Here is a 27,481-nt window from a genome sequence, read left to right as displayed (position 1 = left end):
TTCGGAAAATCTCACAAAGACAAATGTACATACCATCGATGCTATGCCAGACGCAAGGAGAAGACAGATGAGGAGAACGCGATGCATATAAGCGTCTAAAACAATGCGCTTGGAATGCGTGAAGGATTACTTCCCGACTACGGGTAACGTAATAGGACAATTAGAACAACGCGATCTTAAAATGACCATGACCTAAATAAGAGCGCATAGGAATCTGAATAAACGTTTAAAGCATGTTATTTTCTGAAAGCATGAAACTCAATGCTTATCTAAATGTTACCATTAAGAACAGAACAGTTGGGTAGAATGTACAGTGAGGATATAAAGATCTAAAGATACATATAGATAAAAATAGTGCAGATGTAATGAGGAGTAAAAAAGATATTATAACCTTTCACTTCTGCACATTTCCTCTTAAATGCCATAGCCTTAGAACAGCTATCTGTACTTCTTAATGATGTCCACACATTTCTGCACTGCTATAGCCTTTATATTTATTCACATGCTGTACATATGCTACATATTTATCTTCACTATTTGCACGAATTTAATTTTTGCAATTCTGGTAGATGCCAAACTGCATTTCGTTGCTGTGTACCTGTACAATGCAATGACAACCATTATCTATCTATCTATCTATCTATCTATCTATCTATCTATCTATCTATCTATCTATCTATCTATCTATCTATCTATCTATCTATCTATCTATCTATCTATCTATCTATCTATCTATCTATAAATATATATATAAATAAAAAAATAATATGATGTAAGGTCCAGTTAGCAGTGTGACACTAAAACAGGTAGAAGTAATAACTACTTTTTACTTAAGTACATGTCAGAGCCAAGACTTCTTTACTTTCACTTGAGTAAAAAAGTATAATCAGCACTTCAACCTTTACCTGAGTATTTTAAAACATGAGTATCTGTTCTTCTATTTAAGTAAAGGATGTGTGTACTTTTGCCACCTCTGCCAAGCAGTCAGGGGAATGTAAGAGTGGTCCACCCTAGAGTGCAGCTTTTACCTGCATGAAAGACCCCACCCCTCTTTTTGCATCTACCCGATGCAGAGCTGATGTTGACAGCCTCGGTAACACCTCCCCAGCCATCGCAGCTCACCACCTGCATTGCTTCCCAGAATTATCAGACGGGTGAGGCAGGGATAGTAATAGTGATGGCCACTTATAGATATTCCTGTATATCTCCATGCACAAACCTCACATACACATGCTAAATTCAAAGTCTTGCACTGAACAAGGCTTTGATGTATGGTGGACACAGCCTGAATCCACCAAAGTACAGTCTGTACCCCCTTCAAGCCTGCAGAACCCACAGGCTGGCCCAGGATTTCCTCCCATTAATGAGATGTAATAACGACCTGCAGGGGAGAGGGCACAGGCACAGGAAGGAAAATGGAAGTGGGGGGTAGGACCAATGGCTGTGCGACCAGGTTTGGGGAATTGTTCAACATTTCCACGTTGTGGGGACAGGAGGCCGCATGATAAAATAGCAAAGCCTACATCCTGCGACAAGAGGACAGACGACAAGTTCACCAGAGAACTAGCTTTATTTTAAGATTTCACTTTTCAGTAATGAAATTCAATCGCACACATCTACACACATACAGTAGCTCTATTTGTCTCTGCTCTTACATCCCATTTATCTTCTCTGTCCACTCATTCACAAACTGGCACTTTGCAAACCCCTGCTTACCTTTTCAGAAAGGGTATTGCAGATACCAGGGGACAAAAGGACAGGACCCTTAGTCACTTAGTTTATGTTATTCTGGTAGTTATGATATATCGTGGTGGCCAAACTGTATGATTATGGATAACGTTATACATTTTTACCAGTACCACTGTAGCTTTTGAATAAATTATTTTATTTTAATTGATGTATTTTTATATTTACTTGGTTTTATATATATTTTTTAGTGAGTTTCCCAACAACATCTGCAATGGGTCAGCATCTTTTCATCATCCTGTTTTGCACAGGTAAGAGAAAAATATTTTTGTGTGTGTGTGCATAATAGCTTACCACATTAAATAAGCAACATATACCGTAAGATCCGGACTATTAAGTGCACCCAAATATAAGCCGCACCCACTAAATTTGACAAAAAGTTTTATTTTGAACATAAATAAGCCGCACCTGTCTATAAGCCGCTTTACACAGGCTTTAACGAAAGACAGTGTCTGTGACACTGCTTGTATCTAAACAGTAGCCCACTAAGAAAGTCATTGTTCACTATCTTCCTCCTTCCTTTCACAACAATTTCTCTCTCGTTTATCTTTTGGCATCGTCGTGCGTTTAAAAATCACCATCGGTGAAGCTTTTCTCCCAATGCCGTGCAGCTCAGAACACAGGTGAAGTGTGTTTTTTCATGCCCGGTTGTTTTCAGCGTGACGAATGATTCGCATTTCCTGTAGACAGTCCGAGTGAGCGGTAGGTCAAACATCAGAGGAACCGCATCCATATTTATGATGTGGTGCGGCCCGATTCAGTGGGAGCGCATCTGATTTAATATCAAGAGTTTCATTGGTTCACCTGAACCCGTTCAGCAGTTCATTGGTCTAATGTTATGGGGTTCAGTTTTTTGGCTTGAAACTTGTGAAACCGGGAAAAACCCAGGAAAAATCCATAAATCAGCCGCTTCGTCATTTATGCCGCGGGGTTCAAAGCGTGGGAAAAAAGTAGCGGCTTATAGTCCGGAAAATACGGTAATTATGCTTAAGTTTTATTTGAGCTGTTCAGTGGTGATTGTTAGTTAAACTTTATTTTAATTGAACATTTCTCCCTTAGCATGAAGAACAGCTTTACACAATTTTAGCATTCAGACAGTTTGTTTCTCCAACATCCAGCTGAAATACTTTGCCATGCCTCTTGTAAAACTTACCAAAGTTGTTCTAGTTGGAGATTTCTGACTTTGTGATCCAGTTAATCTCAAAGCAGTTCAGAAGGATTTAGGTGCAGTGACTGGGCAGGCCACTCCATGATAGATATCATGCCAACTGTTTGCTCTTTAAATAATGCTTACAGAGCTCAGACGTACACTTCAGCCCATCTTTTTGTATGGTGAAGTCGGTTACACTGAGCAGCATTCCTAACAGAAGTGCATGGAATGGAAGCCATGATGTTTCAGGATTCCTTTCACTTTCCGGAATAAGTCTCTAACTTTCCCTGCTCTGAAACAACCCCAAAAAATTAAGCTTTGACTGTTGGCAGTCTGTTAACATTTTGTCTCCTATTCTATATCTTACATAAGTTCTACTGTTAGAGACAAAAATAATCACATTTGAATTTATTTGTCCACAAACCTTTTTTCCAGTCAATCACTGTCCAATCTTGTGTGTTTTTGCCTTTTATCTAATATGTTACATACAAACGAAAGGAACATGTGTGTCTCAAAAACCATAAAATACATGTTTAGTGTTTCCAAACTTTTGACAGCCAATATATTTATAATTACAGAACTTGTAAGTTTAGAAAGATGTTTTTATAACACTGCATTAAAGTAATCTAATGAAACACTTAATATGTTTCTCCCAGAGCTAACAGCACAAAAACATTAATACTTTTCCCCACAGGAATCGCCCCTTTCGTCTCGCCTGTCTCTAATAACAGGTATTATGTAGTCCAGGAGCAGAAAACATGGAGTGATGCTCAGGCTTATTGCCAGGCCACACATACCGATCTGGCTATCATCAAAACTAACGACGACCTGATCCAAATTCAAGATGAAGCAAACAGACAACAATTCATTTCCAAAGCTTGGGTTGGACTGTACAATGACAATAGTTGGCGCTGGTCACTTGGAAATAAGTCACTAGGAAATATGAAAATATGGGCTCCCGGACAGCCTAATAACAACGGTGGAAAGCAAAACTGTGGTGTAATAATTCCTGCAGGTTGGGATGATAGAAACTGTACAGATATGAACCCATTTGTATGCTTTGATGGTGAGAGCAGGTCCTTTTTCAGGAGTGAATGTTGTCATAAATGTGCTAATACAGTAAATGGTAAAATCCAAGTTGTTTATTGGTAAACTTTATCTAAACCAATGTGTGTGTGCTTTGCTCTATTTTTAGATATTCTTATTTCTGAGACTTACTTTTAATAGTGTTTTAATGGGTCTAATGGTGTAACTTGTTTTATTTAAATTCTCACAGAAACGAAAAATGGCTCTGACAGATACATTTACAACTCCAAAAAGATAACATGGATAGAAGCTCAGAGTTACTGTAGACAGTATTACACAGATCTGGCCAGCACAAGCAATGAAACAGAATACACACTTATACATGATATGGCAACTCCTTTGCAATTTTACACCTGGATTGGTCTGTTCAGAAACCCCTGGAAGTGGATCGACCAAACGTCTCTCTCCCTCGTCCCTTGGAAGACTGGAAAACCTGATAATTTCCAGCTAAAAGAAAATTGCGGGTTTTTGTATCAAAATCAACTCGATGATACACTGTGCTCTGACTTAAAGCCTTTCTTCTGCTACGATGGTGAACAGAATTTTTTTCTTTCTTATGTCTATAAACAAATTGACATTGCAGTTAGTATATCTGTTTAATTGTTTCTTTGTGTGTGTTTCTATGTGCCGTTTTATTCAGTTATCAAAAAACAACAAACGGTAAAGGTAAAGGTCCAGTCTAATCAGGACGTGAATGAATTCAAGACAGAAATCTTGGAGCAGGTGGGTCTCATCCTCCACAAGACCCCCTCTTACAATTATCTTCTTCTTTACTACACCCAGAACCAGACAGACATGGTTCAGCTAGCATCTTCATCAGATCATGAAGCATTTCCACTGTTTTGTAATTGGAATCTGACTTTGGATCATCACATCCCGATTCGGAGCATTTCTACAATTTTTACATGAGATTATCTTTATCTCCTGAAATATTATAGTAATAAAAGTTGTATTATTTAGATCAAGCTAAAACTGGTGGAAGATGCAATGGCAGAAAACATCACGGTGAAATGGAGGGTGCAAACAGATGGAGCAGTGTTTCACAAGAAGGATGCAGAAAATAATAATGCCGGAGACAAAGATAAATGTATTCCATAAGTGTGAAATCTGTGATAAACTGGAAAATTGGAATGACACGAAAACTTTACACTTTCTCTTTCTGATAATGCTGTAGACTATAGTTATATAATTCTGTTTATACAGTTTATTTCTTTACTTGAATGGTTGTTAACAATCAGTGGTTTTCAAACTATTGAACAAATTGGACAGTGTCACAATTGGACAATGCTGTGAAACTTGAGATTGCATGCCAAATAATTTTCCAGAGAGAACCAGATTTAAAATGCAACTGTTGTTCTTCTCTGTAAAAATTGTTTATAGAATAATTTAAATGATTACCTGATTAGATTGTTATGCACTTCCGCTTTGCTTCGTTTTATTTATTATATGCTAGAGTTTGAGATCTAAAGCTCAACACTGTTTCCTCTACGTGTCCAGTGCCTGTCAAAATTGTGAAAACTACTAGTCTTAATTTTTAAGAAATGCATACATGTTCCTTTTGTCTATCTGCCACAATCTAGGTTGCATTTAACAGTAGGATGATTCCCTTTGACCAAACAAATATAATGTCCAGATGTTCCACTTTGTTTTCATAAAAAAATCTTCCCTTAGCATGAATAAAAACTTTACACACTCTCAGCATCCGAACAGTTTGTTTCTAAAAATAAATACTTTGTTATGCCTCTTGTAAAACTCAACAAAAGTTTTTACCTTGTTTGATGCACTGAAACAAAACTGTATGTGTATGTAAAAACACAAAAGTAGCAGGATTTATTTGAGATAATGTGAATGATAAAAAATGACTGGTTAAACCCATTAGCGTGTTTCTGTCATTTTGTTTTGTAGTACAAACCTGATTCCATAAAAGTTGGGACACTGTACAAATTGTGAATTAAAAAGGAATGCAATAATTTACAAATCTCATAAACTTATATTTCATTCACAATAGAATATAGATAAAATATCAAATAATGAAAGTTTTGAAATGTCATGCCAAATATTGGCTCATTTTGAATTTTATGAGAGCTACACATTCCAAAAAAGTTGGGACAGGTAGCAATAAGAGGCCGGAAAAGTTAAATGTACATATAAGGAACAGCTGGAGGACCAGTTTGCAACTTAGTAGGTCAATTGGCAACATGGTTAGGTATAAAAAGAGCCTCTCAGCATGGCAGTGTCTCTCAGAAGTCAAGAAGGGCAGATAATCACCAATTCTGCAGCAAAAAATAGTGGAGCAATATCAGAAAGGAGTTTCGCAGAGAAAAATTGCAAAGAGTTTGAAGTCTATAGTGATGTTACTTCTAGATTAGACTACTGTAACACTTTACTGTCTGGGTGTGCAAGTAAGTGCATAAATACGCTTCAGTTAGTCCAGAATGCAGCAGCAAGAGTCCTCACTAGATCTAGAAAATATGACCACATCATTCCTGTTTTAATCATCTACACTGGCTCCCAATTAAATCTCGCATTGATTATAAAATACTACTGCTGACGTATAAAGCACTTAACGGTCTCGCACCGCAGTATCTGAGTGAACTTCTGTACCAGTATGATCCTCCACGCCTACTTAGATCAAAAGGTGCTGGCTATCTGTTGGTTCCTCAAATAATGAAGACTACAGCAGGGCGCAGATCTTTCTCTTATAAAGCCCCACAGTTATGGAACAGCCTTCCAATCAGTGTTTGTGACTCAGAAACAGTCTCAGTGTTCAAGTCGAGGTTGAAAACGTATTTATTTAGTCAAACCTTTTATCAGTAGATTTATTTATTTATTTATTTATTTTTCTTCTTAGGTAAAGGCTCAGATCTGGAGGGAACATGGATATAGAGTGTTTGGTAATCTGGGATATTTGTATGCTTTCGTCCCATCACATTCACACGTTCACTCAGGTTTGTTGACGGTGGTGTGGTGGGTTGTCTCTTATCCCAGAGATCCCTCATGTCTGTGTTACCTTCTGGTTCTCCCTTTTAGTTATGCTGCATAGCGAGTCTTGCTGGAGTCCAAACTGCACAGTGACATTAACTTTCATACACCAATAAAGACACTCAATAATCCATATCCTTCTCTTCCTGTCACCCTCTCTCTCTCTCTCTCTCTCTCTCTCTCTCTCTCTCGGTCGAGTTAAACATGCTCCTGAGGCTCCAGTGACCACTGTTCCTGCCCCTCTCCTCTCCGTGGATCCTCACACTTCTGTGCAGCTTGGGACGGTCTCTCATCAACACCTTGGGTGGTTCCATGTAATTCCGGAGTAGAACGGATGCTTTGAGGATGGATTGGACTTTAGTTAATGTCAACAGTCTGCTACACTGACTCAGGAATACAGTTCGCTTCTGATAATCATCACTGCACCCCGCAACATTGTACATCTGCTTCAAATGGACATTTGGTGCAACCCAGATGAGGATGGGTTCCCTCTTGAGTCTGGTTCCTCTCAAGGTTTCTTCCTTATGGCATCTCGGGGAATTTTTGACCCCCCTTCACTTTATACCGTACAATTATTAGAGCATGTAGTTCAGATCAAATATTGCAGGAACCTCGAAATGTGATCGGCACTCAGAGACAATCACTTATGAAAAATACGGCGTTTAATGAATGAGACAAAACACAACATAGAACTAACTACACAAACATACTGTACAAAAGATAGCCTTAAAAATCATTAAAAGAAAGCCTTAAAAGAAAAGACAACATTAAAACAGGGGTACATTAATAAATAGTTAATTAATAGTGTGCTTGTGTGTGTGTGTGTACTGTGTAAGGTATAGAGACTGGCTTATGTTATAAGTTGAATGCTGCTTTGAAATCAGCTGGAGAGGTCAGGGTTTGTCCTGCTTCGTGTCTTTCGGGGTGGGGGTATGACACTGTGGTATACAAACCCCCAATAAAAGTGTAAGCCGTGGTGCTCATCCTTTGATTGAAATGCAGAGGTCAAGGGTTGAAAGGAATGCCTGGGACATGAAATCTTAATGACCTGTGACAGACGTTACACAACTGTGCTTCATCACTCCTCCACCAGCTCATTCAACACTTCCCAACCATTAGTTGCAGTTCCTAAGTATTCCTAGTCTTCCACCCATCCAAGACACTAAACCTGATAAAAGAAAGTCTAAATACTCACTAATACTATGTCTGGGTTTTTTTTTATTTTTTATTTCTAGCGTAGCCAGTCAAGCGATGCTTTATATGTTGGGTCATCACCGAAATGAGCAGACAGAAATAGACAGAACCTACAGCAATTATATGTTTGCAAGTAATCGCTTGCTGTGTGAACCAGACATTAGCAATTGAATAGAGAAAACTAGCTTTAACTCTGAAGTCCAAATTAATTGAAATTTGGTTTCAAAATTCTAGTTTTGCACTCTGGTTACAGCCAGTTGGCGGCATTGTATTTGTATGAACATTTTTGTGGTAAAAACAACACTTAATACATGGCCAGATTAGGAGCAAGTCATTATACAACCGAGTTCCTTGTCACATATGTCAAGAAACAAGAAAGACTTAATGAAACTTCCTAAAACAAGCAATCCATACGACTTGAGGATAAATCGCCAGTTTGTTTTTGTCATCTGAGAAATCATTTAAACCTTTATTTTTACATATAACATTGCTTTGTGTTAAAGTGTATTACACATGAGCTATATTGAGTAATCCTACCAAATTTAATCTTATTATATTTAATATTACTCGGCCTTATGTTATACAGTTTTATTAACTTTTTTATTTATTGGAAATTTCATACTGATCTGAGAAACACTCCAAAGCAACTGAGAAAAACTGTAATAATCATATGTTTGGTTTGTATTATGACATACTAGATACATCTGACTATGTGGGTGAGGTATAAGACAGACATGCAGGCAGGCAGACAGAAAGAAACGAAGGTTTTGTGCGCTGTAATTCTGTGGTTACATTCAGATTTATTCTCAATTAACATATCAATAAAGATGAATGTAACCACTAGATGGCAGAATTACAGCATACAAAACCTTCAACGTTTTCTTTCTTTCTTTTTCTTTCTTTCTGTCTCTCTGTCTGTCTGTCTTATACCTCACACACATAGTCAGATGTATCTAGTATGTCATAATACAAACCAAACATACTATTACAGTTTTCCTCAGTTGCTTTGAAACGTTTCTCAGATCAGAAATGAATTTCTCAAAACTCCACATGACGCCATAAAAGCATTTTTCGCTGCTTTGGTACATTCTTTTAATTGATTGTGTATAAGTGTCTGCTGTTTCTTACATCATCAGTTGTTTGTCCTGCTGATCAAAATATGTTACAGTTTTTCTCAGTTACTTTGGGGCGTTTCTTGAATCATCCTTTAAATTTGCAAAACCATTTCTCAAAACAGTGTGTACAAACAGCACAAAACATTGGATTTCTTGCAAAAGCCTGAACTTTTCTCGAAATCCTTAATTCATCTTTCTTTTTAAAGTACTAAAAGGCACTGACTTTGACCATGCTGAATTCCAGAACTTCCCCAACTTCATTTTTCTGTCCATGCTGTGAACCGAGAAAAACTCGGCCAGCTGGATAGCGTGGTCCGGTACCGCTGGGTTCAGCCATGGCTCGGTGAAGCTTGCAGCACCGAATGCCACTGAGCCGTCATCCACCAACCCCCCCGTGACGGCTCAGTGGCATACACGCAAAGCCAAAGCAAACGCTAAGGCTCGCCCACAGGAGCACCATCCCTCTCCGCTTCACATGTCCAAAAGGTTTGCTCTCCTCAGTGAAGCACCCGCTGAGAAACTTAAAAGAGCTCTGGTTTTAGGAGACTCTATTCTGAGGCACCTGAAATTAGCTAGACGTGTAGGGGAACCAGCAGGATAGGTTATGTGTATACCAGGAGCCAGACATAGCAGGTCAGCTTAGGTTCTTAGGAAAGCACAGGTTCTCCAAAAAAGGTTTTTTTGTTTTTTGTTTTTTTACACAGAGCTAATGATAGTAACCTCTGACTGTCGAAGTCATATAAGAGTAATATTATAGGAGGTGTGCAAATTAGCGAAAGCAATGTCCGATGCAGTAACATGCTCTGGCCCTATCCCAATGCGACATGGCGATGTAGCCTACAGCAGGTTATGTTCGCTGAACTGCTGGATGTCCGACTGGTGCTCAAAAAAAAACAACATGTAGCATTAACACTAGTTTTACTAAACCTGCGCAAATTTGCGTAAATTCCCTGGCCCTAACACCTAGTAGCACCCCTGCTGAGATTTTCACACACCTGCAGCTCCATTGTTCTCCTGCTTTTGTTGTGCAAACACACCCATTACCTGTGAGGCCTGGCACATTTGCATTTCTTTACTCAGAGTAGCTCAGAGGCCAGAAGAAAACTCAAACAATCTTCTTTTGCCTGTCCACCCTGTGCATGCCTTGTGCAAAACGTAGGCATTCACCGCCGTCAGGTCCAGCATATTGTAAAAAAACCACTACTGGCCACCTGTGTGTTGCTGCTCTTGCGGAATACATTCGTGCCATTTGGGTAAACACGTGTACACCACACTGTAAAAGGAGAGAGAGAGAGAGAGAGAGAGATGTATTGCAGACATATTTGGTCTCCAAATCCGTGGCCATCCAGAACTTGATCCCAAATTTGTCTGGCTTGGTTGCAATATACTGTGTGAAAACTTCATTCTGCTCAACTTTCTTTCATTGTAAAATGCACTAAATTATATATTTTGACTAGCTGGTACTGATCATCGGAAGAATAAAACTATTCCGTAAATATTTGTGAAATTGTGGTGTATAGGTCAAATAAGAAAACAAAAAAAATTGTTAACCTAAACTCACTAAAATCAATGAATTGCAATTCGAAGAATAAATTCAATTAAACGTTTTTTATTTATTATTATAAATTATTATTACTTATTTGTTACCATTCATAGTATTGACAGACAGACAGCGGTCAATTATTATTAGCAACGATCTGTTATACGAAATAATTGCCTGCCGAACGTTTGGAAGCCCATTTAAGTGAATGGAAAGTATTATTAAATTATAATAATTATTATCTACAGGGAATGTTTTAAAGATGACCACGTGATCTAAGGCAATAAATTCCATATTTTTTTTGTTATGCCTTTTTCCTTGGCACATCACTGGAAAACTTTCTTGCCTTTTCAAAAACGTCCGCTGCAGACGGAGTGCGCATGCTCGGATTGACTTCTTTTCTGTGCCGCATTCTTCTCATATTTAGAATGGCAATCGGGATGTTTGGATTTCAGGTGATTAATTAAACCCAACATGGAGAAACTCTTTGCAGATACATCCTGTCTTGAAATTTCAGCATTGCATGAAGTACTTTTGCAAAGAAGTACTGTGTGGAAGGTTGGCCAAGTAACTTCTCGGTTGACCAAACTATCCAGCCTTACATAGCTTTTTTTAGGGTCCCTTTGTGTGCATGATGGGCTCTTATTAAATCGACTTTGGTCGTGCCAAATTCGCTCCGAGCGGATATCCGGGGAAAGTTGCATGAGGGGCATCTGGGCATAACTAAGTACAGAGAGAGTGATAAGCAGTCAGTTTGGTGGCCAGGTCTTAGCAAAGACCTAACAAAAATGATTGAGAACTGCGACACGTGTGCTCGGGAAAAAAAATAACTTTAAAGAGACATTGATGCCTACTGAATTCCCAACAAGGCCTTAGTCTATGGTGGGAGCAGATTTGTTCCAGAAAGACACCAAGCATTACTTGGTCATTGTGGACTATTTTTCTAGGTTTTTTGAAGTTTCCAAACTGTCCTCAATGACAGCAGAAGCTATAATCGAACACTTCAAATCCATCTTTGCACGTCATGGAATTCCTGAGGTGGTGCGCTCGGACAACGGGCTACAGTTTGCTTTTAAAGGTTTCCGGGCCTTCGCACAGGGCTGGGGTTTTGACCATGTGACTTCGAGTCCTCGCTTTCCGCAGAGTAATGGGGAGGCGGAGCGAGCTGTAAGGACCAAGAACCTCCTTAAGAAGTCTGCTGACCCCTACCTTGCACTTATGGCTTAGCCTCTCGCCAATGGTTACAGTCCTGCCGCGCTCCTAATGGGAAGGAAGCTCCGAAGGCGAGTTCCTGTGATTCTGTCTCAGCACATTCCAGAGATTGCAGATTTGGAAAAGCTAAGAGATAAAACTGGCTTACAGACTGAAACAGAAGCAAAGTTTCAATCAAAGACACAAAGCACGTTACATGACGTACTTGCGCCCGGGGTAACGTGTGGGTCAAAGACACTTCTGAAAAGAGCACTGTTGTGTCTACCGCTGGCTCTCCCAGGTCTTACCTTATAGTGACACCCAGAGGTACCTTAAGGAAAAACAGGTTTCATCTTTCACCAACTCTAATAGCTCCTGTGACTTCTGACCTGCCTGACTCGGTGGAGATACAGGCATCTTCGCTCTTGGAAGATTCATCCACAGCAGCGGTTGGGTTCCCCACCGACCTCTCCATGTACCAGTCGGTACTCTTCCCGGATTAGAACTCCTCCTGGGTATCTAAAGGACTTCGTTTTTAATTAGAGAGAAGCACCGAATGGTCAATAGGGCAGAATAATACCACACTCAATTCAAGGTTTTGGGTAGTCCACCCCATTCTTCTAAGTAGAGAAAATCTTTTGTGAAAGTGAATGTGAAAAGAAAATGATGATTGTTGGCTATATATTTACATGTTCAATGTCTAATAAGAACTTGAAGTATAGTCATTGTTGGTTTATTTGCTCCCCCATGTGTTAAAGAAAAAGGGGGATGTAGTATGTTACTTACAGTAATGTTATGAGGCATATAGTATGCTTAGGAACCTATATTGGGGGTGTTACAGGACTGTTAAAGAGAGGAATAAAAGTTCTGGTAAGAAGTCATGGCCGGCTGTTGCGTGGTCCATTTATAAAAGGTTAATGTTGTACCTATTAAACGACAGAACACTAAACATAAAATAATTGATACAAGTAGCTCATCTAAAATTGGTCCCAGCTCTCAAAGAGGTTAACAGCCAGCTCAAATCTCTCGCTATGATAACTGCTTTCGTTGCGTGTGGCAAACCTTTAGGCATGGGGGGACATCCCTCTTACATTAAACACTCAAAAGAAATAACCACAATTCAAATAACACAATACATAACCCTTCACTCATAACTACAAAGAAACACAGCAAAATTAAATCCATACACAAAGGGATGCACAAAAAGACAAGCACCATGAGTTAAGTTAGCAGCATAAGGCTGGGAAGGTGTCATCAATAAAAAGAAAGAAAAAAAAAAAAACAAAAATAAAAAAAAAAAAAAGCCCCGGCCAACCGGACTCGTACACAAACAAGTCACACGATACACTTGCTGCCACCATGCAGCACACGCCTGAGGGGGACCAAACAAAAACACGGGAGAAACAGCAATTGACTTAAATCTAAAACAGAAAGAAAAAAAAAAATTAATAATACATCATACGCTTAAAAACACAACATTTAAAACCATGGTTACCAACTGCATGCTCACTTATTTAATTAAAAAATAAATATTTACCTTCATTGGCAGATAGCAGCTAATCAGTTGATGTTCAAGCATTTATCCACATCTGAATCAAAACACATTCCCACAGAGAAATACAAATAAAACCTTTCATGCCATCTTATTTAAAAAAATAAGACAAAGCCCATATATTTACCTACACCAGCAGCTGTCAACATACACAGTCAGCATTGCTCAATTTATCTGCATCTAAATAAACAAAATGTTTACATACAATCTAATTAAATCCCTCTAAATAAACAAATTAAACAAACTAAAGTAACAAACTTGGCATACCTCCATTTGGGCAAATTCAAACACAGCCAAACAAAGCAGCACTATATCCCATGTGCTTTTAAAACAAGGCCCACATTTTGAGGCTTCTTGCCCAGTGCCTGCTTAAAAAGTCTTGGAATAATTAGCCAACCACACATCTACTGATAGGTGCTTGCCTCGCTACATTCAGACAAAGCATTAATTGTTGGTGACTTAAATATTTATTTTGATAATCAGAAAGACTCCTTCAGAGCAGCAGGTATAGGACCCACTCATAGTGGTGGACACACTCTTGATTTATTGTTAACATTTGGATTAAAAATAAAAAAACTAAGTCATAATTCCACAGTCTGAAGCTATTTCAGACCATTATCTCATCTCTTTTAAAATTAGTTACAACAGCACGTTTTATCAATAATCAAGAGAGAAAAAATTAGCACAGTGGTAGAATGATCAAACGCACACCTTAAAGCAGACCACTCGGAAATTAGAATGTAAATGGCATCAAACAAAATTAACAGTATTTCAATTAGCATGGATGGAGAGCCTCCTAAATTGCAGTGTAATTATAATAGACAATCAATTACAAAGCTTCACTCCTATTCATGAGAATATTGGAAAAAAAATAACATACTCTTCCATTAGCACTGGTTATGTATCTAAATCCTTCAAACTGGCATGTATCAAACCCCTAATTAAGAAACCTGACCTTGACCCATGTCAGCTGTCCAACTACAGACCAATATCAAATCACCTCTTTATATCCAAAATTTTAGAAAAGGTTGTAGCATAGCAGGTATGCTCACACCTACTTAGGAATAACATTTTTTGAATTGTATCAGTCAGGATTCAGGCCACATTATAGCACAGAGACGGCGCTAGTTAAGGGGGTAAATGACCTGCTATTGGCCTTGGATCAGAGTTTTGTCACTTTACTTGTTCTGCTCGACCTTAGTGCAGCTTTTGACACCATTGATCACACTATACTGCTTGCTAGACTTGAGAACGTTGTTGGAATAAAGGAACAGCTCTCTTGGCTCAGGTCTTATTTGACTGATCGCTATCAGTTTGTTGATGTAAATGGTGAGTTCTCCACACTCTCTGAGGTAAAGTTTGGTGTTCCTAAAGGATCTGTCTTAGGCCCACTGCTTTTCTCTTTATATATGCTGCCTCTGGGTGAAATTATACATAAACATGGTATTCGCTTCCATTGCTATGCTGATGATACACAGTTGTATATTTCAGCAAAGCCAGATGAGAGAGATCAGCTTAACAATGTTGAGGAGTGTTTATAGACATTAGACAGTGGATGCTTGATAACTCAACTCCGATAAGACAGAAGTACTTTAACTAGGACCACATGCAGCTAGAAGCAAACTTTCCGATTACGTAGCATCTCTTAATGGTGTTTCTGTTTCAGCATGTACGGCTGTCAAAGATCTTGGTGTGATTATTGACCCTAGTCTTTCCTTTGAGGCTCACGTGAATAATATTACCAGGATCGCCTTCTTTCACCTTAGAAATATTGTTAAAATTAGAAATATGATGTCGTTACAGAATGCAGAAAAATTTGTTCATGCTTTTGTTACATCTAGATTAGACTACTGTAACGCTTTACTGTCTGGGTGTTCGAGTAAGTACATAAATAAGCTTCAGTTAGTTCAGAATGCAGCAGCAAGAGTCCTCACTAGATCTAGAAAATATGAGCACATCACTCCTGTTTTAATCAGTCTACACTGGCTCCCAATCAAATCTCGCATTGATTATAAAATACTACTACTGACGTATAAAGCACTTAACGGTCTCGCACCGCAGTATCTGAGTGAACTTCTGTACCAGTATGATCCTCCACGCCTACTTAGATCTGTTTGTTCCTCAAATAATGAAGACTACAGCAGGGGGCAAACTTTCTCTTATAAAGCCCCACAGTTATGGAACAGCCTTCCAATCAGTGTTCGGGACTCAGACACAGTCTCAGTGTTCAAGTCTAGATTAAAAAATTATTTATTTAGTCAAGCCTTTTATCAGAAGATTTTTTTCTTAGGTAAAGGTGCAGATCTGGAGGGAACATGGATATAGTGTCAGCGGGCACGGGTGCAACGGTAGGTGCAGAGTGACTGGATGGGAGGACCCAAATGCAGGATGCACACAAGGTTAAAAATCCAGAAACCGGCAAAACAGTACAATACAGGGCAGAGCAAAACATAAACCAAAACAGTCCAAACTTCAAAACCAGAGGCGGGGCGGAACAGAGGTCAAGGACAGGATCCAGAACAGGCAAGATGATCAGGATCAGAAACAGGAACTAGGGCAGGCAGGATGGCAAGAATAATCTCAGGGGCTAGAAAGCCGGTAAGATAATCTGGCCCGGAACTAAAATCTTGATTGTCTTTATATACACCGGGAGGCGCAGGAAAAAACGGCAAGATGGCCGCCGACCCGGAAGTGCTCACCGCGGAACCGGAAGTGCGTGCCGCGAAACCGGAAGTGCGCGCAGTGTGCCCAGGAGATCCTGACATATAGAGTGTTTGGTGAACTGGGATATTTGTATGCTGTCATCCCTCACTCTTTCATGTTCACTCAGGTTTGTTGACGGTGGTGTGGTGGGTCGTCTCTTATCCCAGAGATCCCTCATGTTGGTGTTACCTTCTGGTTCTCCCTTTTAGTTATGCTGCCATAGCGAGTCTTGCCGAAGTCCAAAATGCACAGTGATACAGTGCCCTCCACAATGATTGGCACCCCTGTTTAAGATGTGGTCGTGGACTTCAAAAAATTCTCCTTTTTTTTAAAACAACATGGAACCCAAATGCAAAAAAAGAGAAAAATCCAACCTTTTATTTAAGTACATTACTTTGGTGGTAAAAAAATCACACATTTAGAAAAAAAAAAAAAACCTTGAAATCATGTGTGCCACCCTAACAAGGTTCCCAGGGCCTTTGGAAGAGAAACAGGCCCACAGCATCACAGATCCTCCACCATACTTCACGGTGGGCATGAGGTGCTTTTCGGCATACTTATCTTTTGTTTTACGCCAGACCCACTTAGAGTGTTTGTTGCCAAAAAGCTCAATCTTAGTCTCATCTGACCAAAGCACACGATCCCAGTTGAAGTCCCAGTACCGCTTAGCAAACTCCAGACGTTTACGTTTGTGAGTGTTAGTGAGAAAAGGCTTTTTCCTTGCATGCCTCCCAAACAGCTTGTTGGCATGTAGAGAGCGTCTGATGGTTGTTTTGGAGACTCTGTGACCCCAAGATGCCACTCTTTGATGCAATTCTGTGACGGTGAGCTTGGGAAATTTTTTTACTTCTCTTACCATCCTCCTCACTGTGCGTTGTGGCAAGATAAACTTGGGACCTCTTCCAGCCTTGTTTGTCACTGTTCCAGTTGTTTTAAACTTCTTAATGATTCCTCTGACTGTAGATACCGGCAAGTTAAGGCGGTGGCTATTTTCTTGTAGCCATTGCCTGACTTATGAAGGTCGACACACATCTGCCTTACTTGAATGGTGTGTTCTCTTGTCTTTGCCATGTTGACAAATGGGTAAGAGAATTAGGCCTCTGTGTCACGTCATATTTATACCCCCCCCAGGGAAACAGGAAATCATGAATTACTAATTAAAAGTCCCTAGATACCCTGACCAACCTTAGCAACTACAGAAAAATATATAAAAAAAAAAACAATTAAATTTTTCAGAGGAATTGTTAGGGGTGCCAATAATTGTGGGACACATGATTTCAAGTTGTTTTTTTTTCTAAATGTATGATTTTTTTTTTACCACCAAAGTTATGTACTTAAATGAAAGGTTGGATTTTTCTCTTTTTTTGCATTTGGGTTCTATGTTGTTTTAAAAAAAAGGAGAATTTTTAGAAGTCCACGACCACATCTTAAACAGGGGTGCCAATAATTGTGGAGGGCACTGTATCCCCAAATGAAAAGGAGAGGCGTAGCTCCAGAGGCTTGTATCTCTACTGCGGGGAGGCTGGACACATGCCGATTTTCTGCCCTTTAAAAGACTGGGCTTGTCGCTGATGGGGAGGCCCTCGCTGAGACAAATCCTTCCTGCCCTCTCCAAACCACTTCACACGGACATCCGCATCCTCTCTGGGGGGGCAGGAGCACCAGCTTGCAGCTTTTGTGGATTCAGGGGCAGACTCAGATTTTCTGGATTAGGATTTAGTTCAGCAGCTAATGATTGAGACCATACCATTGCACAAAGCCACTCCTAGTCATCATTGCTGATCAACATGAGGAATTGCTATCCTTTTTAGTTATTTCATCCCCTCACACTCCTGTCATGCTCGGCAGAAACACAGAAACACAACCTCCACCTGGACTGATCCACAGGTAAAGTCTTAAGACCTATTCGGACAGGAATAGTTTTCCAAATGACGTTTGAGTTAGAATTTCTTTCAACCGACATCTGTCATTTCATGTATGGATTCGGAGGGGACTAACATCTCCGTGTTTATAACAGAGGTAGGAGTGTCTGTGTTTTACATGTGGGTGCTGCACAAGACCACATGTCCAGGATGCGTGGATTGCGTATGGTCATATGACCGATCAATAGTAAAATGGCGGCAAAAAAGAAACTTGAATACTGGTGCGCTAGGGTTAGTACGTTAGTTCACTTTGACCAAAACACACACGAAAACGCGTTTTGGAAAAAACATTTTCGGCAATCACAGACATTCGCATTCAGACAGGATTAGATTTCTCAGAGGACCGTCGAGTTTGCTGAAAAACAGTAGGTCATTTTTACAGAGGTCATGTGAGAGAAAGACAGACATGGCAGATTCGAACGAGATTAAAATCACAAAGTATGTCTGTGAAACAGAAATTTCTCTAAGGACCCATTGTAAAACTAGTCCCGTCTGAATAGGGCTTTAGAGTGGGGAACCTTCTGCCATTCCCACTGTTTAACTCAATCATTTGCCACTGTTTCCCTTGAGACCTTGGACCTTGACTCCATTCCCTCGGTTTATCATGACCTAGGACAAGTATTCAGCAAGGCCCGAGCTTCCTCCTTACCTGCTCATCAGCCATATGAACAAAATACACTCGCCCCCCGCCCCAGGGACGTTTGTACCACCTGTCAGGCCCCGAGCAAAAAGCCATGATGCAGTACATTCAGAAATATTTTGCCGCTAGCCTTATTCGGCCTTCCTCCTCCCCTGCCGTTGCGGGGTTTTTTTTTGAGGAGAAGAAGGATGGGACATTATGCTCTGCATCGATTATCGTGGTTAATAGTATTACCATCAAGAACAGCTAATGGACCCCTTTATGGACACTGCTTTTGAACAGCTCCAAGGAGCTTCCGTTTTCACAAAACTGGACCTGAGGAAAGTCTAACAGCAGATGCTCAGCAGGTGGATTGTGGATGCTATTTCTTTCTCTTATGAGTCCTCTGGTCTCCCCTCTACTCAAAATGTGGCTGCCTCTAAGGCCTTGTCCTTTTGAGTTTCCCTCCATGACATTTGCATTGCTGCGGGCCGGTCAGGTTCTATAGCCGGTCAGGTTCTGATGTCTATAGACATCAGCACCACTCCTGGCCCCTCTGTCCTTCACCCTAGCTGTGCCGGTCCACACTAGGCAGGGACTGGTCTCTAATTCTTTAATTCCCAAAGCGTTTCTGATGCAGCTCGAGTTCCTGAAGGGAAATGTCTCCAGGCTACATATGTAGTCATGGTTTCTCGAAGGAACGAGATGCTGCGTCTCTACGCAACAATGCCTGCATCCCTGCAGCACTTCCATCCCTTTTCAAAAGCTGCCACTGGTTTTACTCCATGTGCATTTAAGCTTCCTGGTTGTGACGTCACCCCGCCGGTGATGCCGTGCTTTCCATTGGACTGATTATACACGTGATTTAGAGCGTGGACAATGCGAGGCGTTCCCAAAGCATTTCTGAAACAGCATCCCATCTTTTTCCCTCGGGGGCAATAATGGTTACATACGTAACCTGGAGACGTTACTGATGTGGGTGTGGTGAGAAGGATTGGGTGCAGTCAGTGTTCCAATTAATTTCAAAGGTGTTTAATAGGGTTGAAATCAGATCTTAATAGCAGGCGATCTTCCACTGCAACCCATGTAAAGCATATCTTCATGTAGTTGACTCTGTGGGGCATTGTCATGCTGGAACAAGCAAAGGGGACAATTCAATGCATCCAAAAGTATCCTATACAACTGTGGGTCTTCAACTTTGCACTAGCTTAAAAAAGAACCACATATGGCTGGAAGTCTCTACTGTTGTCCATATAATGTATTAAAATTATCTGCACTTGTATATGCATCTGCTTGTTTGATTATAAACCTTACATTCAGTCATTTTGGGATTAGCTTATATTTTGTGTGTTAAAAACACACCACAGTCCACTGTCCTTTTTTGAGTCATCCTTTTTTTTTTATTTTCATACAATCTGATTTGTAAAGTAGATAAAAAAAAATTTGTAAAAAGAAACTTGTAGTTTGCATGTGTGTGATACTAAAAGAATTTCTTAAGAACACAAAGGCATAACAGTTCCCAACCCTCTTCTGTGCTGAGAGTTCCTGGGTCTAGCAAAACGCTTACACCAGGATTGGGTGCAGTCAGTGTTCCAATTAATTTCAAAGGTGTTTAATAGGGTTGAGATCCGATCTCAATAGCAGGCGATCTTCCACTGCAACTCATGTAAAGCATATCTTCATGTAGTTGACTCTGTGGACAGGGGCATTGTCATGCTGGAACAAGAAAATGGAAAATTCAATGCATCCAAAAGTATCCTATACAACTGTGGGCCTTCAACTTTGCAGTAGCTTGAAAAGAACCACATATGGCTGGAAGTCTCTACTGTTGTCCATATAATGTATTAAAATTATCTGCACTTGTATATGCATCTGCTTGTTTGATTATAAACCTTTGAAATTAGCTCATATTTTGTGTGTTAAAAACACACCTCAGTCCACTGTCCTTTTTTGAGTCATCTTTTTTTTTTTTTTCTTACAATCTGATTTGTAAAGTAGGTAAAAAGAATTTGTAAAAAGAAACTTGTCGTTTGCATAAATGTGCAACAGAAGAAGTTTCTTAAGAACACAGAGGCATAACAGTTCCCAACACTCTTCAAAATTCAGGTATGTTTCAGTATTTTGCTGCTATTACCACATAGTGAAAATGCTTTTCACACTTAATTATTAACTTAATATTACAGGGTATCTGGTTTGCAAATTGTATTTAAGACATGTAAAATCTTTTTAATAAAATGTAGAATTAAATTTAGAGCACACTATACCACAAATTACCATCCTAATTACACTGTAGTTAATATATAATATATTAATAAGCAAATAAACTAGAAAAAGGACTAAAGGTTCAAGTGCTAGCCATGTATAATTGTAGCTTTGCCAGAATTATGAGATCCCTTCCTTGTGTTTAGTAGCTTGTTTTTCCTGACTGCGTGCATGTACATGGTCAGTGATGGGTTGACTTTCAAATAAATGAAAAAGGTTATATAAAACTGTATAACGTAAGGCTGAGTAATATTAAATATAATGAGATTAAATTTGGTAGGATTGCTCAATATAGCTCATCTGTAATACACTTTACAACAAAGCAATGTTATATGTAAAAATAAAGTTTTTCTGATATTTAGCTTTTCAAGTGATTAAATGATTTCTCAGACAACAACAACAAAAAAAGGCTATTTATCATCAATATATATGGATTGTTTAAAACGTTTCATCAAGTCTTTTTTGTTTCTTGACATATGTGACAAGGAATGTCTGGTTCACGCAACTAGCGATTACCTGCAAACATATAATTGCTGTAAGTTCTGTCTATTTCTGTCTGGTCATTTTGGTGATGACCCAACATATTAAGCACTGCTTGACTGGCTACGCTAGAAAAAAAAACAACAGGCATAGTATTAGTGAGTATTTGGACTTTCTTTTATCAGGTGTGTGGTTTCTGAGGATCGTATACAAACAGTTTTAGCGAAATAGAGAATCCCAGATCACTAAGATTCCAGGATTTTTAAGTTTAGCAGGGCGGCACTACTCCTTTTTTTCCCCACACCTTTCTGAAAGAGCTGCAGTCCTGATATATGTACTAATATAGTCCTGTGTGTTATTTTGGTAGGCACAGATGTCTCTGTATTTAATTTTTTCCAATACTAGGTAAGAAATATTCCATACCCCAGCTTTTTAACCAAGTACATCTACATAATAGGAACCATCCCTATGAAAGAAACCTCCAGCAAATTTTTTTACATTCCGCCTGTGATTTAAAACAGGCCCAGGCTTTGACGTCTCTGTATTTTTTAAGTCAGCCTGGAGACAATGGCAGGGAGACTACCATGCAGTGGCAAGCCGTGCATTTGGTACCTGGGCCTTTAGTGGGGACTTACCCGAATTAATCCACCTCTTAATACCACCACTATCACGTCGCAATTTTAGAAACCATCAAAACTATTCAAAAAAACGACGTGTGGCATTAAAGAAAGAGAGGAATTTTGCATATATGGAGAGTCCATACCATTTCACTAAAGCAAGCTCCAAACCTCTACACTAAATAACATGACAAAATCTTAAAACTTACTATATACATACTTCACTCTTACTGTATTCTTCCTTCAGAATCATCCCTACACCATTTATTTTTCCATCCACACCATGATTAAAGTTTAAATTTAGTTTAAACCCACCTCCAACATTCCTGGCCTTACTCCCATTTTACTTGGTCTCCTGAACACACAATATATCTACCTTTCTCCTCTCCATCATATCAGCTCCCTCTCTCCCTTTACCAGTCATAGTATCAACATTTAAAGTACCAACCCGAACCTCCACTCTCCTACACTTCTCCTTTTCCTGCTGTCCCTGTAGACATCTTTCTCCTCTCTTTCTCCTCCTCCAGCTTAGTTTTGGCTGGAAAATGCCATAAATTAAAAAATATGTAAATCTTACTAATCATTGAAGAACCTGCAATATAATTAAGGTTGTTATTAATCCAATGAAGCAAGCAAAAGTCTTTAACATTTGCTTCTCTCTGTTTGCTCTTCTGAGAATGTGTGATTTGCATATTATTTTAGTTCAATGCATATGTAAGTTTGGAAGCAGCAGTAGCAAGGAAAATTTGCCTGAGTTGACATGCAGAAGAAAGCCTGAGAGGAACTCTGGGTGACACCAAATTAGAATCATTATGAATCGTTTCTCATTCACAACTGTATACTATAAAGTCAAACAGTACAAATTCAAAGAGTTTTGATCAATTTCTTCCTGTTTATTTTCCTTTTAGGGACTAATAATTTTGCCTGCTGCTTGGTGTGATTTTGGAAATATTCTGAGGTAACAAGAGGGTCTAAGAATTTGTAAATAACCATGTACTTTCTTCTTAAGCACAGTGCCACTTTTGGTACAATCTTGGACACTGTATATACTTGATACTTGACACAATGCAAGATTAATTGCCAGATATTTCTTTTAGTTAAGGCTCTCCCATATCAAGAGCTTACAAATAATGTACAGCAACGGGTTCTCCTACCCCTCCACTACCAGGGAAACATGGCTCCCAGGCCACTGTTTGAGGCATTGGTCTGTAAGTCAGACCAAGAAGTCAGGGGAATGTAAGAGTGCTCCACCCTAGAGTGCAGCTTTTACCTGCGTGAAAGACCCCACCCCTCTTTGTGTCTGGCCAATGCAGAGCTGATGTTGACAGCCCTGGTAACATCTCCCCAGCCATCGCAGCAACCCAAATTGCTTAATACTGATGCAGAAAGATAAATTGCTGGCCAATTAATTCCCAGAATTAGCTGACGGGTGAGGCAGGGATGGTGATATTGATGGCCACTTATAGATATTTCTGTATATCTTCATGCACACACCTCACCTACACATGCTGAATTCAAAGTCTTGCGCTGAATAAGGCTTTGATGTATGGTGGACACAGCCTGACTACAGTGTCTACCCCTTTCAAGCCTGCAGTACCCACAGGCTGGCCCAGGATTTCCTCCCATTAATGAGATGTGTGGGTGGTAGCTCCAGTGGTTAAGGCGCCGGGTTACTGATCGCAAGGTCGGGGGTTCAAGCCCCAGTATCGCTAAGCTGCTGCTCTTGGGTCCTTGAGCGAGGTCTTTAACCCTCCATGCTCCAGCGGCGCTGTATCATGGCCGAGCCTTCGATCTGACCTCAGCTGAGCAAGCTGGGATATGTGAAGAACAAAATGTCACTGTGCTGTAATGTATATGTCACAAATAAAAGCTATTCTATTCTATGTATCAACGACCTGCAGGGGAGAGCGCACAGGGAAGAAAATGAAAGGAGGGGGTAGAACCTGTGGCTGTGCGACCAGGTTTGGGGAATTTGTCCCCATTTCCACGGTGTGGGGACAGGAGGCTGCATGATAGAATAGCTTGAACAAAGCCTACCTGCTTCGACAAGAGGACAGATGACAAGTTCACCAGAGAACTAGCTTTATTTTGAGATTTCACATTTCAGTAATAAAATTCAATCGCACACATCGACACACATACAGAAGCTCCACTTATCTCTGCTCTTACATCCCTTTTATCTTCTCACCACACACTGCAAGAGAACACACACTTGTTAATAGTTGTTAATTATGTTAATCATTTTCAGCTGTGTGATAATTACTGCTCACTTCCTTTAGCTCTGTCCACTCATTCACAAACTGGCACTTTGCAAACCCCTGCTTACCTTTTCAGAAAGGGTATTGCAGATACCAGATGACAGAAGGACAGGACCCTTAGTCACATAGTTTATGTTATTCTGGTAGTTTTGATATATTGTGGTGGCCAAACTGTATAATTATGGATAATGTGATGCATGCAGTTTTACCAGTACCACTGTAGCTTTTGAATAAATTATTTTATTTTAATTTATGTATTTTTATATTTACTTGGTTTTATATATACTGTTTAGTGAGTTTCCCAACAAAATCTGCGATGCATCAGCATCTTTTCATCATCCTGTTTTGCACAGGTAAGAGAAAAATATTTTTGTGTGTTTATATTTGTGTGTGTGCGCATAATAGCTTACCACATTAAATAAACAACATATAATTATGCTTAAGTTTTATTTGAGCTGTTCAGTGGTGATTGTTAGTTAAACTTTATTTTAAATAAAAATTTCTTCCTTAGCATGAAGAACAGCTTTACACACTTTTAGCATCCAGACAGTTTGTTTCTCTAACATTAAGCTGAAATACTTTGCCATGCCTCTTGTAAAACTCACCAAAGTTGTTCTAGTTGGGGATTTCTGACTTTGCGATCCAGTTAATCTCAAAGCAGTTCAGAAGGATTTAAGTGCAGTGACTGGGCAGGCCATTCCATGATAGGTATCACTCCAACTGTTTGCTCTCTGAATTATGATCATCGTCTTTTTGTATGGTAAAGTCGGTTACTATGAGCCGCAGTCCAGACAGAATTGCATGGTGTTGAAGCATGGAATGGTAGCCATAATGGTTCAGGATTCCTTTCACTTTCTGGAATAAGTCTCTAACTTTCCCTGTTCCGAAACAACCCCAAACCATTAAGCTTTGACTGTTGGCAGTCTGTTATTATTACATTATTATTTATATATATATTGTACATTATAATTACAGTACTCGTACATTTAGGTAAATGTTTTTATAACACTGCATTGAAGTAATCTAATGAAACACTTAATATGTTTCTCCCAGAGCTAACAGCACAAAACCATTAATAGTTTTCTCCACAGGAATCGTCCCTTTCGTCTCGTCTGTCTCTTATTTCAGGTATTATGTAGTCAAGGATAAGAAAACATGGAGTGATGCTCAGGCTTACTGCCAGGCGACATATACCGATCTGGCTATCATCAAAACTAACGACAACCTGATCCAAATTCAAGATGAAGCAAACAGACAACAATTCATTTCCAAAGCTTGGATTGGAGTGTACAATGATGTCAATAGTTGGCGCTGGTCACTTGGAAATAAGCCACTAGGAAATATGACAATATGGGCTCCCGGCCAGCCTAGTAACAATCGTGGAATGCAAAGCTGTGGTGCAATAGCTCCTCAAGGTTGGGATGATAGATACTGTACAGATATGACCCCATTTGTATGCTTCGATGGTGAGAGCAGATCCTTTTTCAGGAGTGAATGTTGTTATTGATGTGCTAATACAGTAAATGGTAAAATCCGAGTTGTTTATTGGTAAACTTTATCTAAACCAATGTGTGTGTGCTTTGCTCTATTTTTAGATATTCTTATTTCTGAGACTTACTTTTAATGGTGTTTTAATGGGTCTAATGGTGTAACTTGTTTTATTTAAATTCTCACAGAAACGAAAAATGGCTCTGACAGATACATTTACAACTCCAAAAACACAACATGGATAGAAGCTCAGAGTTACTGTAGACAGTATTACACAGATCTGGCCAGCACAAGCGATGAAACAGAATACACACTGATACATGATATGGCAACCCCATTGCAAATTCACACCTGGATTGGTCTGTTCAGAGACTCCTGGAAGTGGATCGACGAAACGCCTCTTTCCCTCGTCCCTTGGAAGATTGGAAAACCTGATAATTTCCAGAGAAATGAAAGTTGTGCAATTTTGTATCAAAATCAACTTGAGGATTCACTGTGCTCTGTCTTAAGGCCTTTCTTCTGCTACGATGGTGAACAGAATTTTTTCTTTCTTATGTCTATAAACAAATTGCCATTAAATTTAGTATATCTGTTTAATTGTTTCTTTGTGTGTTTCTATGTGCTGTTTTATTCAGTCATCAAAAAACAACAAACGGTAAAGGTGAAGATCCAGTCTAATCAGGACATGAATGAATTCAAGACAGAAATCTTGGAGCAGGTGGGTCTCATCCTCCACAAGACCCCCTCTTACAATTATCTTCTATTTCCAGACAGACATGGTTCAGCTAGCGTCTTCATCAGATCATGAAGCATTTACACTGTATTGTAATTAGAATCTGGCTTCAAATCATCACATCCCGATTCAGAGCATTTCTACAATTTTTACATGAGATTATTGTTTTCTCCTGAAATATTATAGTAATACAAGTTGTATTATTTAGATCAAGCTAAAACTGGTGGAAGATGGGATGGCAGGAAACATCACGGTGAAATGGAGGGTGCAAACAGATGGAGCAGTGTTTCACAAGGAGGATGCAGAAAATAATAATGCCGGAGACAAAGATAAATGTATTCCATAAGTGTGAAATCTGGGATAATCTGGAAAACTGGAATGACGGGAAAACTTCTACACTCTCTCTTTATGATAATGCTGTAGACTATAGTTATATAGTTCTGTCTTGATGTCACCAAAATGACGATGGATTCCCCTTTTGAGTCTGGTTCCTCTCAAGGCTTCTTCCTCTTAACATCTAAGGGAGTTTTTCTATGTCACAGTCACCATGGCTGTTCATCAGGGATAAATACACACAATCCACCTTAACTGTTAATTTCTGTAAAGATGCTATGAGACAATGTCTGTTATGAAAAGCGCAAAAGAAATAAACTTGACTTGACTATAGTTGGGTTTATACAGTTTAATTCTTTACTTGAATTGTAGTTAACAATCAGTGGTTTCCAAACTATTGGACACACAGTGGACAAGCCGTGGTGATGATGGTGAAACTTGAGATGGCACGCGAAAATTTTTTAGAGAACCAGACTCAAAATGCAACTGTTTTTCTTCACTGTGAAAATT

The 27,481-nt window shown here is 39.4% G+C and overlaps 1 protein-coding gene and 1 long non-coding RNA gene across 2 annotated transcripts; one reads left to right on the top strand and one right to left on the bottom strand.

Moving 5' to 3' along the window:
* Positions 1-10,294: 10,294 nt before the first annotated feature.
* Positions 10,295-13,891, bottom strand: LOC124393457. Its single transcript, XR_006927329.1, has 5 exons — positions 13,824-13,891; positions 13,684-13,736; positions 13,542-13,593; positions 12,023-13,425; positions 10,295-10,546 (listed from the first exon to the last, which is right to left on the bottom strand). It is a non-coding gene; the product is annotated as an uncharacterized LOC124393457 (long non-coding RNA).
* A 6,927-nt stretch (positions 13,892-20,818) lies between these two features.
* LOC124393387 (C-type mannose receptor 2-like) lies at positions 20,819-27,186 on the top strand. The gene is made up of 7 exons (XM_046861222.1): positions 20,819-20,906; positions 23,068-23,117; positions 24,711-24,770; positions 25,509-25,883; positions 26,094-26,435; positions 26,541-26,623; positions 26,847-27,186. Exons 3-7 carry the CDS (start codon positions 24,734-24,736, stop codon positions 26,982-26,984), a joined length of 975 nt encoding a protein of 324 aa, XP_046717178.1. The 5' UTR covers positions 20,819-20,906; positions 23,068-23,117; positions 24,711-24,733; the 3' UTR covers positions 26,985-27,186.
* The last annotated feature ends 295 nt before the right edge of the window (positions 27,187-27,481 follow it).

The sequence above is a fragment of the Silurus meridionalis genome, chromosome 1, assembly GCF_014805685.1.
Source record: "Silurus meridionalis isolate SWU-2019-XX chromosome 1, ASM1480568v1, whole genome shotgun sequence".
NCBI lineage: Eukaryota > Metazoa > Chordata > Actinopteri > Siluriformes > Siluridae > Silurus > Silurus meridionalis.
Note: the sequence above shows the minus strand (reverse complement) of the source record. Positions and strands in the feature narration are given on the sequence as shown.